The 19,385-nt window shown below is 37.3% G+C and overlaps 1 protein-coding gene and 1 pseudogene across 3 annotated transcripts in view; one reads left to right on the top strand and one right to left on the bottom strand.

Annotated features, from left to right (window-relative positions):
- WDR70 (WD repeat domain 70) overlaps positions 1 to 19,385 on the bottom strand; it is a 360,510-nt gene that overhangs the window by 211,315 nt on the left and 129,810 nt on the right. For all 3 annotated transcript variants that reach the window (XM_025388244.1, XM_025388245.1, XM_025388246.1), the window contains one exon: positions 6,948 to 7,024. In XM_025388244.1, the coding sequence (XP_025244029.1) occupies positions 6,948 to 7,024 (77 nt within the window). The remainder of the gene's footprint in view (positions 1 to 6,947; positions 7,025 to 19,385) is intronic.
- On the top strand, positions 16,761 to 17,993 carry LOC112626126 (annotated as a pseudogene).

The following is a 19,385-nucleotide window of genomic DNA, read 5'->3' as shown; positions in this document are numbered from 1 at the left end:
CAAAAAGCTAGTTTTTTGAAAAGATAAATAAAATTGACAGACCATTAGCAAGATTAACAAGGAAGAGAGAAAATCCAAATAAGCACAATTAGAAATAAAACGGGAGATATTACTACTGATACCACAAAAACACAAAAGATTATTCAAGGTTACTATGAACATCTTTATGCACATGAACTAGAAAACCTAGAGGAGATGGATAAATTTCTCGAAATATACAAAGCTCCCAGATTAAAGATAAAAAAATTCTGAACGGACCAATAATAAGCAGCAAGACTGAGGTGCTAATAAAAAAAAAAAAAAAAATGCCAATGGAAAAAAGTCTAGGACAGAAGAATTCACAGCTAAATTCTATCAGACATTCAAAGAACTGGTACCAATACCACTGACACTGTTCTACAGGTTAGAGAAAGAGGGAATCTTCCCTAAATCATTCTATGAAGCCGGTATCACCCTAATACCCAAAACAGGGAAGGACATAACAAAAAAAGAAAACTACAGACCAATATCCCTGAGATGCAAAAATCCTAAACAAAATACTAGTGAACTGAACTCAACAGCATATCAAAAAGATAATCCACCATGATCAAGTGGGTTTCATACCAGGGATGGTTTAACATCCGCAAGTCAATAAATGTGATACATCACATAAACAGAATTAAAAACAAAAATCACATGATCGTCTGAAGAGATGCAGAAAAAGCATTTGACAAAACACAGCATCCTTTTATGATTAAAACCCTCAGAAAAACTGGCAAAGAAGGGACATACATTAACATAAAAAAAGCCATCTATGACAATCCCACAGCTAACATTATAATTAATGGGGAAAAGTTGAAAGCATTCCTCCAAGAATTGAAACAAGACAAGGATTCCCACTTTCCCCACTTCTATTCAACATAGTACTGGAAGTCCTAACCAGAGCAATCAGACAAGAGAAAGAAATCAAGGGCATCCAAATTCGTAAAGAGGAAGTCAAACTGTCACTGTTTGCTGATGATATCATCATATACCTAGAAAACCCTAAAGACTCATCCAAAAAGCTCCTAGAACTGGTAAATGAATTCGGCGAAGTTTCAGGATACAAAATTAATGTACACACATCAGTAGCTCTGCTATACACCAATAGCAACCACACTCAGAATCAAATCAAGAACTCAACCACTTGCACAATAGCTGCCAAAAAAATAAAATAAAATAAAATACTTAGGGATTTACCTAACCAAGGACATGAAAGACCTCTACTAGGAAAATTACAAAACACTACTGAAAAAAATCTCAGATGACACAAATTGAAACACATTCCAGGCTCACGGATGCGTAGAATCAATATTGTACAAATGACCATACTGCCAAAAGCAATCTATAAATTCAACTCAATTCTTATCAAAAGACCACCTCATTCTTCACAGAACTAGAAAAAACAACCCTAAAATTCATAAGGAACCGAAAAAGAGCCCACATAGCCAAAGCAAGACTAAGCAAAAAGAATAAATCTGGAGGCGTCACATTATCTGACTTCAAAGTATACTGTAAGACCATAGTCAACAAAACAGTGTGGTACTGGTATAAAAATTGGCACACAGATCGTGGAACAGAATACAGAACCCAGAAATAAAATCAAATACTTACAGCCAACTGATCTTTGACAAAGCAAACAAAAACATAAGTGGGGAAAAGACACCCTATTCAATAAATGGTGCTGGGATAATTGGCAAGCCACATGTGGAAGAATGAAACTGGACCCTCGTCTCACATCTTACACAAAAATCAACTCAAAATGGATCAAATACTTAAATCTAAGACCTGAAACCGTAAAGAGTCTAAAACATAAAAGAAAAAAAAAAAACCCTTCTAGACACTGGCTTAGGCAAAGACTTCATGACCAAGAACCCAAAAGCAAATGCAACAGAAACGAAGATAAATAATTGGGACTTAATTAAACTTAAAAACCTTCTGCACAGCAAAAGAAATAATCAGCAAAGTTAACAGACAACCCACAGAGTGGGAGAAAATCTTTATCATCTAGGCATCCGACAAAGGACTAATATCTAGAATCTACAAGGAAGTCAAATACATCAGCAAGAAAAAAAAAATCCATCAAAAAGTAGACTAAGAACATTAATAGACAATTCTTTTTTTTTTTTTTTTTTGAGACAGAGTCTTGCTCTGTCACCTAGGCTGGAGTGCAGTGGCATCATCTTGGCTCACTGCAACCTCTGCCTCCTAGGTTCAAGCAATTCTCCTACCTCAGCCTCACAGGTAGTTGGGACTATAGGCACGTGCCACCATGGCTGGCTAGTTTTTTGTATTTTTTGTAGAGACAGCATTTCACCGTGTTAGGTAGGATGGTCTCAATCTCGTGACCTCACGATCCGCCCGTCTCAGCCTCCCAAAATGCTGGGATTACAGCCGTGAGCCAACACGCCCGGCCAGAATAGACAATTCTTAAAAGAAGATACACAAATGGCCAAAAAGCATATGGAAAAATGCTCAACATCACTAATGATCAGGGAAATGCAAATCAAAACCACAATGCGATACCACCTCACTCCTGCAATAACGGCCATAATAAAAAAAATCAAAAAATAATAGATGTTGGCAGGGATGCAGTGAAAATGCAACGCTTACAATCTTCACACTGCTGGTGAGAATGTAAACTAGCACAACCAAAGTGTGAAGATTACTTAAAGAACTAAAAGTAGATCTACCGTTTGATCCAGCAATCCCACTGCTAGGTGTCTACCCAGAGGAAAAGAAGTCATTATACAAAAAAGACACTTGAACACGCATGTTTATAGGGTCACAATTTGCAATTGCAAAAACATGGAGCCAGCCCAAATGCCCACCAATCAACGAGTGGATAAAGAACATGTGGTGGGGGGTGTGTGTGTATAGGTATATATATATGTGTGTGTGTGTGTATGTGTATATATATATACCTATATACACACATATATACACCATGGAATACTACTCAGCCGCAAAAAGGAACAAAATAATTGCATTCGTAGCAACCTGGATGGAATTGCAGACTATTATTCTAAGTGAAGTAACTCAGGAATGGAAAACCAAACATTATATGTTCTCACTCACATGTGGGAGCTAAGCAACGAGAACATAAAGGCGTAAGAATGACACACTGGACTTTGAGGACTTGGGGGAAAGGGTGGCGAGTAGCGAGAAGACTACCCACTGGGTATACTGTAAACTGGTCAGATGATGGGTGCACCAAAATCCTAGAAATAATCACTGAAGAACTTATTCATGTAACCAAATACTACCTGTTCCCCAAAAACTTACTGAAATTAAAAATTTTAAAAACTTATTTTTAATGTTTGTTGCGTATCACTGGTCTTGAAATATAAGATTCAAAGCTTCTCAAATTATTTGACCACAGAATGCGTTTTGTCAGACTTCTGATTTACACAGCCTGGAAATCAATTTGGGAAAGGCTATTGTAGTGCTCATAAAAGTTAAAACATTATCAACTATGAGAGCCCACCATTCATACCGATCCATTAATAGTTCTGAGAACAATGTTTTTTTCCCAACTGCTCTATTCAACTTAAGTTTTAACCAGAATAGCCCAAGTCCTCTGTGGTCCTGTAGTGTATTTGTTTTCTTCTAACATTAATATCAATTATTCATTTTCTTATCTTAAGACACTATATAAAGTCTCTGCTGCATAAGTCTCTAAGTAGTTGTGGGCATCGCTGTCTTGTTTCCTATTTAAATGCAAGTAGCTTCAGTACTTCAATATTTAATACAATATTTACTTTAAATTTTAGTCACTAATTTTTATCAGATTTGGGTGATTTCTTCCTATCTGCATTTTACTTAGAACTTTTACCGGGAAAGACTAAATTTTATCAAATGTCCACTTTTATCAGATTTAGGTAATTTCTTCCTATCTGCATTTTACTTAGAACTTTTACTGGGAAAGACTAAATTTTATCAAATGAATCACATGATTTTCACCTTTCATTTGTTCAGTAATGAAGTATACTGAAATATCCTGGTGGTAAAATATCCTTATATCCTAGAATAAACCTTACCTAGTCATGCTATATTATTAATTTAGATTGCTGATGAAGTTCATTCCCTAACGCTGAAATAAGAAACGTAACTTTAAACAAACATACCTTAACTATTTGGAAAGGTAATTATGCAGCTAAAAAGACTAAGGTAGGAAAAGAAATTAACACTACATAATCTGATTTACCAGAAATTTTAATCAAATGTATTTATTTTATTTTAGTCACATTCTTATTTGTATAGATTGACAAATTTCCATTTCTTTTAGATCAAGTTAATTTTTTTGATTTCTCTATGAAAGTGAAATTATGTCATCTGTCTTCCAAAGATATATTTCAGAAAACATAAAGAATATGAACAGCAACTGTGAATATTAAGGCAAATTTAAGTATCAGAAAGTTGAAAGATGAAAAACAAAACCTAAAAATAAAAAAGTTCTTATTTAATGATTCACCTAAATAATACCACTTATATTTTTTTAACTTACAAGATTTTTTATTGCAATTTTCTCTGTAATCATACAACGTGCATTCTTGTGAACTACTTTTAATACAATAATGAATCATACAATGTAACAATACAGGGAAAAGTTGCTCAAATATTCCCTATAATATTCTTGAGTCATGGATAAGCAGATATAAATGCAAAAGAATCTTAACCATTTAATCACTGGCAAGGATGTTGAGAAAAAGGGAACCCTCATACACTGTTGGTGAAAATGTGAATTAGTAAAACCATTATGAACAGTTTGGAGTTTCCTCAAAAACCTAAGAACAGAGCTACCATATGACTTAGCGAACCCACTGCAGGGTATATATCCAAAACAAAGGAAATCAGTACATCAAAACGATATGTGTGCTCCTATGTTGGTTGCAGCACTGTTTGCAATAGCCAAAATTCAGAAGCAAACTAAGCGTCCATCAACAGATGAACGGATAAAGAAAATGTGGTACATACATGCAGTGGAGTACTATTCAGCCATGAAAAAAGAATGAGATCCAGTAACTTACAACAACATTAATGGAGCTGGAGATCATTAAGTTAAATGAAATAAGCCAGACATGCAGACAACCATTGCATGTTCTCACTTATTTGTGAGATCCAAAAATCAAAACAATGGAACTCATCAACATAGAGAGAAGAAGGATGGTTACCAGAGGCTGAAGAGGGTAGCAAGGTATGGGAATGAGGTAAGGATGGTTAATGGGTAAAAAAAAAAAATTTTTTTTAAAAAAAAAGAAAGAAAATATATACACATATATATATATCATGAATATGGCCTAATATTTGATAGCACAACAGAGTGACTATAGTCAACAATAATATAACTGTACATTTTAAAATAACTAAAAGAGGCCAGGCACAGTGGCTCATGTCTGTAATCCCAGCACTTTGGGAGGCGAAAGTGGGTGGATCACCTGAGTTCAGGAGTTCGTGACCAGCCTGCACAACATGGTAAAACCCCATCTCTAGTAAAAATATAAAAATTAGCTGGGCATGGTGGCAAGCACCTGTAATCCCAGCTACTTAGGAAGCTAAGGCAGGAGAATCACTTGAACCCAGGTGGTGGAGGTTGCAGTGAGCCAAGATCGTGGCACTCTGGCCAGGGCGACAAGAGTGAAACTCCGTCTCAAAAAAATAACATAACATAACATAACATAACATAACATAACATAACAAAATAACTAAAAGAGTTTAATTGGATTGTTCGTAACACAAAGGATAAATGCTTGAGAAGATGGATACCCATTTTACATGATGTGATTATTATGCATTGCATGGCTGTATCAAAATATCTCACATACCCCATAAATACATATACCTACTGTGTACTCACAAAAATTAAAATAAAAAAATTTTAGGGTCTGGTGTCGTAGCTCACACCTATAATCACAGCACTTTGGGAGGCCGAGGCAGGCAGATCACCTGAGGTCAGGAGTTTGAGACCAGCCTGGCCAACATGGTGAAACCCCATCTCTACTAAAAATACAGAATTAGCCTGGTGTGGTGGCGCACGCCTGTAATTCCAGCTACTTGGGAGGCTGAGGTAGAAGAATCATTTGAACCTAGGAGATGGAGGTTGCAGTGAGCTGAGATCACGCCATTGCACTCCAGCCTAAGCAACAAGAACAAAACTCCATCTCAAAAAAAAATAATATTTAATAACCGAGAAAATTTCATTAATTTGCTTCAATGTGATGCTGGTATTATGAACTGAAATTACACCAAATTTAATCAATTTCCTTGATTATTCCTTTCAAAATCAATCTGAGCCAATAAGCTTATGTTAGCTATTAGACTCAGATGGAAATAAGTCTTTATTATAAAAATAATTAGTCACAACTTCAAAGCCCTTTGAGTCCACTTAATAGCATCAATCTGATCCAATCTTAAAAAACTCTACAGGAATTTATACCACTCTCGCTTTCACAGTGTCCATTTTTGTTTAATCAACTACTACACTATCAGATAAAATCAAAGTAAAGAACAAGAATATACAGGCTGGGCGCAGTGGTTCACGCCTGTAATCTCAGCACTTTGGGAGGCTGAGGCAGGCGGATCATTTGAGGTCAGGAGTTCGAGACCAATCTGACCAATATGGTGAAACCCCATCTCTACTAAAATACAAAAATTAGCCAGGTGTGGCGGTGGGCACCTGTAATCTCAGCTACTTGAGAGGCTGAGGCAGGAGAATCACTTGAACCCAGGAGGTGGAGGTTGCAGTGAACCAAGACTGTACCACTGCACTCCAGCCTGGGCAACAGAGCAAGACTCCCTCTAAAAAAAAGAATATATAAAGTCAGAATTCCTAATATTCCACTTACTACTTTACCGCCAAGATTGTAACAATACAAATGTTAAATATCTAAAGATATGAATGTATTAGATGAATTATCAACAATACTCACGCATCATTTGAGCAAGTCATAAATTCTCCCTTTATTTTGGGATGCCATGAGCCAGTATGAAGCATTGCTGTATGACCCTTAAAAATAAAGACAAAGGGGGGAAAAAAAGATGTTTTAAAAAGGTAAAAAATAAACTGACTAGAAACTGACATGTCATTTTTAAATGTAAAAATTTTTAGTTCCCCCAAAAGTGTACCATTTTAATTATAAACCTATATTATTTTATCCCAATTTTCTCTCATAACATGCTTTGTTTATTTTGCTTTAGCTCTTTGTGTACCACCCCGTGCCCACCTCAGGAATTAACTCAGTGCTTGTATGTAACAGGTGCTTAATAAGGTGGGAAATGGAGAGGAAAATGACATCCTTTCTTTAGGGGGAAAAAAAAAAGAAAGGTAAAGCCATAATAAGAAAGACAGGTCTTCTTCAAAGATCATAACTCCTTTCTTCAGTGGAAGACAATCAAGAATAGAAAGCATTTACAAATAAGCAAGGTGAAGGCAAGAAATTGGGAGGGAAATCTGTATTTCCTAAAAATGTGTTAACAACCTTGATTCTACAATGCCTCTGTAAAAATATGTATGTGAGAAAAGGAAGAATATATTTTAAGTGATTGGGGAAAATTAGCCCCGCTAAGTATAGAGAATATAAAAATACTATAATTAAAACAATGTGATGCTGGTATATATAAACTGACATATACACCAAATCAACTAGAGTACATAGCAAACATAAACACACACATACACACAAATGCCTAATTCCCTCTTAGGCAGCAAACTCAGCTAGAGTGGTCTCATACAGCAAGTCAGATTTACGTGGGACAGAAAACAGCCTGGTCCTTTTTAGTATAATAACTGCAGTATCTCTTACTCTGACACAGCTCAAAATAAAACTATGATTAAAGAAGTAAAATGGACACATTTAAATGACTTACAAGAAAAATAACAGTAACTCTCTGGAAAGATACATGGGCCTGGAGATCATCTTCAGCCAAAGTTGTCTACAATGCCTCAAATAGTATCTGGCCAAGGCCTGCCATTCTGTTCATGTTTACAGAATACAAATGAGGGGAGGTGGAGACTCTTAGCCATGTTAGAGGCATGAATTGAACCAATACCTGGAAGGACTAGATGGCAAGTCTGAGATCTCATTTTCCACCCCTGAACTCAACGCTTGCACATCCAACTATCTACTTGACATTTCTATCTGTATATCATAGGCATCTGGAACACAATGGTACAAGGGAAAATCTTGATTCTTTCTGCTCACTTTATTTTCTATCAGTTTCTTTCCTAGTAGCTCAAGCTAAAAACGTGGAAGTTGTTCTTAAATATTCCCATAACCATAGCCCTAAAACCTTCTATCTACACAGATTCAATTCACCAGCTATTCCTGTCAATTCTATCCAAAATACATTCTATTTCTATTCACTTTCTAAAATCTATTCACATTTCTCTTTTTCATCACTATCACTTATTCTCTCACAACATTCTCTCATGCTTCTACATCAGTTAATATGTACTGTAACAGGTTTGTTATTAATCTCTCTGCTTTTTCCTTTTTTTTTTTTTTTGTTTTCTTGAGACAGGGTCTCACTCTGTCACCCAGGCTGGGGTGCAGTGGTGTGTGCACAGCTTACTGTAGCCTTGGCCTCCTGGGCTGAAGTGATCCTCCTGTCTCAGCCTCCCAAGTGACTGGGATTACAGCAATGAGCCACCATGCCTGGCTAATTTTTGCATTTTTTGTAGAGAGGGGGTCTCACCATGTTGCCCAGGCTGGTTTTGAACTCCTGGGATCAAGTGATCCGCTCACCTCGCCTTCCAAAGTGCTGGGATTATAGGAGTGAGCCACTGTGCTCACCTCTGCTTTCATTTTACCTCATGTGCTCTACATAGCAATCAGCATAATCCTTTAAAAATATAGTTCTAATGCAGGAACAGAACATCAAACACTGCATGTTCTCACTTTTAAGTGGAAGCTGAACGATGAGAAGATGAGAACACATGGACACATTGTCAGAGGAACAACATGAACTGGGGCCTCTCGGGGGCGCAGGGTGGAGGGAGGGAGAATATCAGGAAGAACAGCTAATGGATGCTGGGGTTAATACCTAGGTGACGGGTTGATCTGTGCAGCAAATCACCATGGCACACATTTACCTATATAACAAACCTGCATATCCTGCACATGTACGCTAGAACTTAAAATAAAAGTTAATGGAAATAAAATACATATATATGTGTGTGTGTGCGTGTGTGTGTGTGTGTGTATATATATAGTTCTAAATATGCCATAACGTCGGCACAGTGGCTCATAACTATAATCCCAGCACTTTGGGAGGCTGAGGCAGAACAATCACTTAAGGTCCGCAGTTTGAGATCAGCCTGGGCAACAGAGTGAGATCCTGTCTCAACAAAAAATAAAAATAAAAACTGAGCTGAGTGTAGGGTAGACATCTATAGTTCCAGTTATTAGGGGACTAAAGTGGGAGGATCACTCGAACCCAGGAGTTGGAGGTTACAGTGAGCTATAACTGCACCAGTGCACTCCAGCCTAGGTGACAGGGTCAGACACCATCTCAAAATAAATAAACTGATCAATTTAATTAAATTAAAATGCCACTTCACTGCATATAACCTTTTGCTGGCTTTATAACCTTTTACACAGTGTGATGGTTAATACTGAGTGTCAACTTGATTGGATTGAAGGATACAAAGTATTGATCCTCAGTGTGTCTGTGGGGGTGTTGCCAACAGAGATTAACATTTGAGTCAGTGGGCTGGGAAAGGCAGACCCACCCTTAATCTGGGTGGGCACAATCTAATCAGCTGCCAGTTCGGTTAGAATATAAGCAGGCAGAAAAATGTGACATGAGAGACTGGCCTAGCCTCCCAGCCTACATCTTTCTCCCATGCTGGATGCTTCCTGCCCCCGAACATCAGACTCCAAGTTCTTCAGCTTTGGCACACACACTAGCTTCCTTGCTCCTCAGCATGCAGATGGCCTATTGTGGGACTTTGCAATCATGCCAGTTAATACTTGATAAACTTCCCTATATGTATATTCCATTAGTTCTGTCCCTCTAGGGAACTCTAATATACACAGTCCACAACGAATTTTATTTTCTGGCTCCACATTCCTTGCAACTTCACTTATTTTGTGTTCCCTCATGACCAACATGTACCAGCCACTTCCTTCCTTTCAGTTCCTCCAATACGCTCAGCTCTGCTCCATATCAGGCCCTTCTTATATGCTTTCCCATATGCTGGAAAACTCTTTTTTCCACTTTCCCATGACTGGCTCCTTCTCATTATTTCAATCTCAGTTTACATGCCACTTGCTCAAATAAGTATTCCCTGGTCCTCTATGTAGGTAAACATGACCCATGAGATTGTTCTTTACCTTAGTACCTGTGCGTTTCCTTAATAATAGACATCATAGTTTGTGGTTCTTTATTCATTTTTTGACTTTTGGAACAGTGTTAGCATTTTACATATTCACACAAAAAAATAAGGATGGGACAACCAAAAACTGAATATAAACAGGAACAAATCAACCTTACATTTAAAATGAGTAACACATATACTGAAAGAATAAACAGAAGGTAATACCCCAGAAAACTATCTACCCTATAAGTGGGTTGATGGCTCCCAAAAAGATATGTCCATATTCTAATCCCAAGAACATGTAAACATGACCTTATTTTGGGAAAGGGTATTTGTAGATATAATTAAGAATCTCGGCTGGGTGCGGTGCCTCATGCCAGTAATCCCAGCTCTTTGGGGGGCCAAGATAGGCAGATTGCTTGAGCTCAGGAGTTCGAGACCAGCCTGGGCAACATGGCAAAACCCCATCTCTACAAAAAAAAAAAAGAAAAAAAATTATCCAGGCATGGTGGCACACAATGGTAGTCACAGCTACTCAAAAGGCTGTCGCAGCTACTCGAAAGGCTGAGAGGGGAGGTTCTCTTGGGCCCAAGAGGTTGAGGCTGCAGTGAGCCATTATCACACCACTGCACTTCAGCATGAGCAAGACAGCAAGACCCTGTGTCAAAAACAGAAACAAAAAAATCTAGATGTGATTCTGTGCAGGCTCTAAATCCAATGTCCTTATAAGAGACAGAAGACAGAGATAAATCTAAATGTCCTTATAAGAGATAGAAGACGACTGGGCATGGTGGCTCACACCTGTAATCTCAACACTTTGGGAGGCCAAGGCAGGCAGATCACTTGAGCTCAGTTAGAGACCAGCCTAGGCAACATGGCTAAATCCCATCTCTACAAAAAATACAAAAATTAGCCAGGTGTGGTGGCAGGTGCCTGTAGTCCCAGTTATTTGGGAGGCTGAGGTGGAGGATGGCTTGAGCCCAGGAGATGGAGACTGCAGTGAGCCGAGATCACACCACTACACACCAATCTGGGCAACACAATGAGACCCTGTCTCAAGAAAAAAAAATTAAAATAAAATTTTAAAAAGAGAAGAGAAGACACAAAGAGAAGGCTATGTAAAGACAGAGGCAGAGAACGAAATTATACAAGCCAAGGAATACCCCAAGTCATCAGAAGCTGAAATGGGCAAGAAAGGTCATTCTTGCCTACAGCCATTGGAAAGACCCTGATCTTGCCAACACCTTGATTTCAGCCTTCTGGCCTCTGTAATAGTAAAAGAATAAATTTCTGTTGTTTTAAGCCACAAAGTTTGTAGTAATTAGTTAAAATAGCCCTAGGAACCTAGTACATATTCTCAGTCTAAGACCAAAAGAACTGTAAATAAATATTGAATTCTAATTAATACTTTTGTTTCTTTTTTGCAATGGTATACATCAGCAATTCTGAAACTGCCTCCAATATAATGAAGAACTAAGCCAAGAAGGAAATGTGTTGGGGATAATTAGAGTAAGGGTTAGCCCTGTTGGAGAAGATAGTTACAAAAGCGAAAAGGGGGAAGACTAGAACGAACTCTCTGATGTTAAATAGAAATTAGGGGTAGCAATGTGAACTCATGATTTTTTACTAGGTAGATTAAATTGTTATATATGTATATATGTGTTAGTTATTCTCTAGTTCTGTATGTTAAGAATGTCTAGAAGTAATATACTCCAGCAAAACTAACACAGAGATCCTGGTCTCTAACAATCACCTCCCCCTAAATGGAACCAGGGCTTCTTGCAAAAATTATCGATTACAGAGATGGGATAGGAAAGGAGCAAGATGAACGTGGAATATTTTGTTGTATTAAAAAAAAAGAAAAGAAAGTACTACAAAGATGATGGACACATGTTAAAAGGATAAAGCACATGTTGAAGAGCCTTCTGCTGGCTAAATCTGCAATAGTTAGGGCATCAAGATAAATAATGATAGTAACTAATTATAAACCATTGACTAAGACAAGAACCATTGAGTGTATACTAATATAATAAATATACAAAGAAAGCTCTTCCTTTTAGTGGAATGCTACTGATAAACATAAAATGAATGATAGAGTTAAAAGATCAGCATTTTGCAATCAGTAATAACTGATTCAGGAAAGAATCAATAGATGCTAAAACCAAAGAGGAAAGTTTGAAAATGATTATTTACAAAGTCTCAACATCTCCCTGCAAATTACTTAATAATTGCAATGAGAACACAGTAACTTTATAGTGGAAAAACCTGGTAGACACCACCTTAAACAAGTGATCTAGGTGAACATCACCAACGCAAGGAGAAACTGAAACTGACCTCACATACTTCCTGATATGACGAAGAAATGAAGACACAATATTATTTCTGTCACAGTCCTTCTAAAAGTGCATAACCTGATTCAAACTATGAGGTAAAATCAAATTCTACATTTTATCAAATCACTGACCTGCAGTCCTCATAAAACGTCAAGGAAAAATAAAGACCAAATAATGCAGAGAAGCCATTACCAATTAAAGGAGACAACAGATACGATGATTATACACAATGTGTGATCTTGATCAGAGCCTGGAACTGGTGAAAAAATCATTAGAGAGACTGTTGAGATAATCAGTGAAGCATGAATATGGAATGTGATTTAGATAATAGTATTTTATCAGTGCTAAATTCATGGCTATCCACCAGGCATGGTAACTTGTGCCTGGTAGTCCCAGCTACTAGGGAGGCTGAGGCAGAAGGATTGCTTGAGCCCAGGGATTCTAATCCAGCCTGGGCATCAAAGCAAGACCCTGTCTCTTAAAAAAGAAAATTATGATTATGTATGAAAATGTAATGTTATTAGGAAAACCTCACTGAAGAATTTAGGAGTAAAAGAGCATGACCTTTACAACTTACTTTCAAAAGCTGAAAATTAAACACATATATATGTGATTTATATGTATATGCATGTACATATATATATATGAGAGTGTATATACAGGCGGGATAGGAAGGTGGGTTAGTCTGTATTAGTCGAGTGAGGAATGGAGGAGGGAAAAGGAAGGAAGGGGTAAAGTGAAAATAAAGCAATGAGACAAAATGTTAGCAATTGGTAAACCTGAAAAAGAAGTATAAAGAAGCTTTATACCCCTTTTAACTTACAGCTATTCTGTGAGTTTAAAATTATACCAAAATAAATAATTTTATTAAGTTTTTTTAGGGGGGGGGTGTTTGTTTGTTTACAGATGAGAGTCTCACTCTGTTGCTAAGGCTCAAGTGCAGTGGTGCGACCACCACAGCTCACTGCAGCCTCAACCTCCTGAATTCAAGAGATCCACCCACCTCAGCCTCCCAAGTAGCTGGGACTACAAGGCAAGCACCACTACACCCAGCTGATTTTTTATTTGTTGTAGAGATGTGGTTTCTGCTATGCTGCACAGGCTAGAAACTAAATGCTTTTTTAAAAAAATATTCTGGCTGCTCAGTGAAGGCCTGTTTAAACAAACAAACAAACAAAAAGAATCTATAGGGCTGCTCAGTGAAGGAAAGCCTGTTGAAAAAGAAAAAAAACAAAAAAGAATCTATAGGTCCAACTGGGAAGATGTTAATATGAGGCATGCAAAGATCGACAGTAACTTTGACTAGGCAGCAGCACTAAGTGTTGACAAGTGAGTACACATTCTTTGCAAGTGCACACAAAGTATGCACTAAAATCATATTCTAAGTCACAAAACACACTTCATCAGATATTTCAAAAACTAAAATTATTCAAAATATGTTTCCAAGGGCTGGGTGTGATGGCTCATGCCTATAATCTCAGTACTTTGAGAGGCTGCCAAGGTGGGAGGGTCACTTGAGGCCAGAAATTTTTTGTTGTTTTTAATTTTTTTTTTAAGTATGTTTCTAGATCATAAGAGAATTAAATTAGAAGCCAATAAGAAAAGTCTCAAATACTTGTATATTTAAACATCACACTAATAACCCATGGGTCAAAAAGGTAATCCCAAGTGAACTGAATAAAAATGAAAATATAATATCTCAACGTTGTAGGACACAGTGAAAGAAATGCTTAGAGCACTTCTATTAGAAAATAAGAAAAGTCTCAAATTAATAATTAAAGCATCCATCTTAAAATACTAGAAAAAGAAGGCAAGTAGAAGGAAATAAATCAATAAAGTTGATAAACTTTTAGCCAGAACAAGAAAAGGAAAGAGAGAAGACACAAATTACCAACCAATTCAGGGAAAATTAGGAGATATATCACTACTGACCCCAAAGAAATATTACTATTATAATAATCTTATGCACATAAATTCGGTAACTTAGAGGAAGGAATAGTTCGAATAGTCCTATATCCACTAAATATACTGAATTCATAGTTAAAAGCTTTCAAAAACAGAAAAGAAAACCCCAGCCCAGTTGGCTATACTGGCAAACGCTACCAAACATTTAAGGAAGACATAACACCACTTTTTCACAATAGTTTCCCCAAAAGAGAATTGAAAGGTACACTTCCAAATTCATTTTACGAAGCTAGAATTACTCTGATACCAAAATCAAGTACAATATGACATAAGAAAGCTACAAAACAACATCCCTCATCAACATAAAAGCTAAGATCTTTGAAAAAATATTAAACTAGTATGTAAAAGGAATAGTACATTGCAACCAAGAAAGCTTTGTTCCAAGAATACAAGTCTGGTTTAACAATCAAAATCAATGTAATTAACCACATTAACAGAATAAGATAAAAAACTCAGAAAAGGCATTCGACAAAACTCAACATCCATTCATGATAAAAACTCTCAGTCAATCAGTGATAGAAAAGAACTTACTCAACTTGATAAAGCATATTGTCTTAGTCAGCTAGGGTTGCTATAACAAAAGACCACAGACTGGGTGGCTTAACCACCATATATTTATTTCTCATAATTCTGGAAGTTGGTGAGGGATCTCTTCCCGGCTTGCAGATGGGCCACCTTCTCCTGTATCTTCATACGGTCAGGAGAGTGGAGGCTCTGAAGGGCACTAATCGCATCATAGAGAATCCACCCTCATGACCTCACCTAAACTAATTATCTCCCAAAGGCCCCCACCTCCTAATACTATAACATTGCAGGTGATGGCTTCAATATATAAATTTTTGAGGGATACAAACATTCAGTCCATAATAGGTACATACAAAAAACCTACAGTTTAACAACATATTTAATGGTAAAAGATCAAATATTGTCTCTAAAAGTCAGGTTTTAAGCAAAGATACCTAACCCACCACATTCACATTTAACGTCAATCTGGAAGTCCTAGTAAGTACAATAAGGCTGGAAAAAAAAATAAAAGGCATTCAGATTGTAAAACATTCATTCCAAGACACAATGACCATTTATGTAGAAAATCCCATGGAATCTATTAAAAAAATTTTTCAAAAAAAGCAATAAAATTTCTATGCACTACCAATGAACAGTTAGAAACCAAAAACTATTTTAAACAGTCCTATTTGTAATAACTCAAAAAAACAAAATGCTTCAGTATAAATCTAATATAATCAGGATCCCTATGTTGATATACTATAAAATGTATGTGAAAGAAACAGAAGGCCTAAATAAGTGGGGAGATACACTGTGCTGATAAATCAGAAACCTCAAAACAGTGAAAACTTCAATTTTCCAAATTGATCTTTAGACTCAAAATAATTCCAAAGAAAATTCCAACAGGGTGATCTTGTGGAAGCAGATAGACTAGAATGATAGTTACCAGTGTCTAAGAAGTGTAGGGGAGGGGAGAAGATAAAGAGAAGTCAGTTGATAGGTTCAAACACACAGTTAGAAAGAATAAGTTCTCATGTTTGACAGCACAGTAGGGTGACTACAATTAATGACAATGTCTCGTGTATTCTAAAATAGCTAGACGGGAAAACTAGAAATCTTCCCAACACATAGAAACAATAAATGTTCAAGGTGATGGATACCTCAAATATTTAAACTTGATTACATATTCTCTACATATAATATCACATGTACCCCATAAATATGTACAAAAAGAATGCATCCACAAAATAATTCTAACAAGATTATTTGTAGATATAGACAGGGTGATTCTAAAATTTACATGAAAAAGTAAAGAAATTAGAATAGTCAAAATCATTTTTAAAAAGAAAAAAAAGTTGGAAAACACCCTACCAAATTTAAATTTACGTTTGCTAATATGTAAGAAATATTTAAAAGCTGTAGTAGTAGGATGACTGGTCAAGCCCTGGGTGTGGGACAGAGTGTGTGTGTGTGTGTGTGTGGTGCGTCCCCAAGGGCAGGAAGGTGGCAAAGGGAGGTGAATCCGAGTGGGTGGAGGGAAGGGAAAGGCGGGAGGAGAAAAAGGTGGGAGGACAACCAGGTAGGAGGGTGGTGGCTCAGTCAGGACCCAGCGGGGCAGCGAAATGAGGCGGGTGACCCTGTTCCTGAACGGCAGCCCCAAGAACGGAAAGGTGGTTGCTATATATGGAACTTTATCTGATTTGTTTTCTGTGGCTAGCAGTAAACTCAGCATAAAAGACAGCAGTGTGTATAATGAGAAAGGTGGACTGATTGATGATATTGCTTTGATTAGGGATGATGATGTTTTATTTGTGTGAGAAGAAGAGCCATTTATTGATCTTCAGACAGATTCTAAGCCTCCAGAAGGATTGTTAGGATTCCACACAGACTGGCTAACATTAAATGTAGGAGGGCGGTACTTTACAACTACATGGAGCACTTTAGTGAATAAAGAACCTGACAGTATGCTGGCCCACATGCTTAAGGACAGAGGTGTCTGGGGAAATAAGCAAGATCATAGAGGAGCTTTCTTAATTGACCGAAGTCCTGAGTACTTTGAACCTATTTTGAACTACCTGCATCATGGACAGCTCATTGTAAATGATGGCATTAATTTATTGGGTGTGTTAGAAGCAGCAAGATTTTTTGGTATTGACTCATTGATTGAACACCTAGAAGTGGCAATAAAGAATTCTCAACCACCGGAGGATCATTCACCAATATCCCGAAAGGATTTCTGCTAGCAACTCCAACCAAGTCAGAACTGCGATGCCAGAGTTTGAACTTCAGTGGTTCTGATCTTTCTCGTTGGGACCTTCGATACATTAACCTCAAAATGGTCAATTTATGCTGCTGCAGTCTTGCACATGCAAATCTTTGCTGTGCAAATCTTGAATGAGCTGATCTCTCCGGATCAATGCTTGACTGTGCAAATCTGCAGGAAGTCAAGATGCTCTGTTCTAATGAAGAGGGAACATCTCTGAAACTGTAATTTTGAGGATCCTTCTGGTCTTAAAGCCAATTTAGAAGGTGCTAATCTGATAGGTGTGGATATGGAAGGAAGTCAGATGACAGGAATTAACCTGAGAGCAGCTACCTCAGGAACTGATTTAGAGAACTGTGATCTGTCTGGGTGTGATCATCTTCAAGAAGCCAACTTGAGAGGGTCCAACGTGAAGGAAGCTATATTTGAAGAGATGCTGACACCACTATACATGTCACAAAATGTCAGACGAGAATTTCAGGGGCTGAAGGAAGATGTACAAGATGAAAACGCTTTCCTTATCACTTTTCTTTCTCCACCCACTCAGTTGTCTAGAAGTAACACTGCAAGGAAATTTTTAAAAAACATTTAGAGGATTAGGCTTGTTTCTCAGTGGTGCGTAAGGGAAAAAATTGACTTCTTTTCCATATTCTGATTTTTAACAGAAAAGCACTCATTAATAGGTGTAGGGAAACTAGATATTGCTGCCTTCTGAACGGGGTAGGGGAGTTTACCTGGTTTTATGACCAGGAATAGTATTTATTATATTTGCTTTTAAATAGGCATGATGTGGAAATACCATCTTGGTTTGAGATGCATTTGAGCATTTTAATTTATGGAAAGCACAACATATGCAATTTTATTTATTGAATACCTAGAAGCAGTATGGATATTTAAATTGTTAAAACTTTATGGGCCGGGCGCGGTGGCTCAAGCCTGTAATCCCAGCACTTTGGGAGGTCGAGGCGGGCGGATCACGAGGTCAGGAGATCGAGACCATCCTGGCTAACATGGTGAAACGCCGTCTCTACTAAAAATACAAAAAACTAGCCGGGCGTGGTGGCAGGCGCCTGTAGTCCCAGCTACTCAGAGGCTGAGGCAGGAGAATGGCCTGAACCTGGGAGGCGGAGCTTGCAGTGAGCCGAGATCGCGCCACTGCACTCCAGCCTGGGTGACACAGCGCGAGACTCTGTCTCAAAAAAAAAAAACAAAAAAAACAAACAAAAAAAAACTTTATGAAAACTTTGAAAAGTTCAGGTTTATAAATAGCTTTAGTGATGCCTCCCCTCTTTAAATACCTGCCACACTATATGAATATGGTGAGATCAGACTCCCTAAGACTCCTTTCAGGTTCATTTTTACAATGTTTACTTTTTAGAACAAAACAGTGGCTAAATTAAAGTAATATCCAGTTCTTACTGATTGAGACAGAGTGGAAAGAAAGACATCATTGTACATCACTGTCATTCCAAAGGTGCAGTGGAACTCTGGATGGAGGAAGAACTTACCTATCACTACAACACTATCTATAAATGAGCATTTCTCAAAATTTCATTCTAGGCAAGTTCCACTCAACACCAGACCAAGCAATTCTATTCACACTATTAGCCTAGTTTTCCCATACAATCAGCACAAGCATAGGAATATACTTCAAAACCAAAAAACCAAGGTACATCATTAATATTCATTTAATTCAAATACCAAATAATTTACCAAATGGTATTTTGGTATTTACCAAATACCAAACAAATAAAAAAATTTGTGCAACCAAAGTACTAAAAAATAAAATGATTTAAATCCAAAGGATTTCCAAGGGTCCCATTAATCTCTTTTGAAAGTAGAAATTTGTCAGCCTACGCTTAAGAAAAAAAAATTAAAAAAAAAAAGAGAAAAAGAAAATACCTATTATCAAGGGCAAACAACTTCAGGGCAAAGAAATAGCTCATTGTACTCCCTCACAGTTCTCAGTATAGAACTGTGGCCA

This window comes from Theropithecus gelada, chromosome 6, assembly GCF_003255815.1.
Source record: "Theropithecus gelada isolate Dixy chromosome 6, Tgel_1.0, whole genome shotgun sequence".
NCBI classification, from domain to species: Eukaryota; Metazoa; Chordata; class Mammalia; order Primates; family Cercopithecidae; genus Theropithecus; species Theropithecus gelada.
Note: the sequence above shows the minus strand (reverse complement) of the source record. Positions and strands in the feature narration are given on the sequence as shown.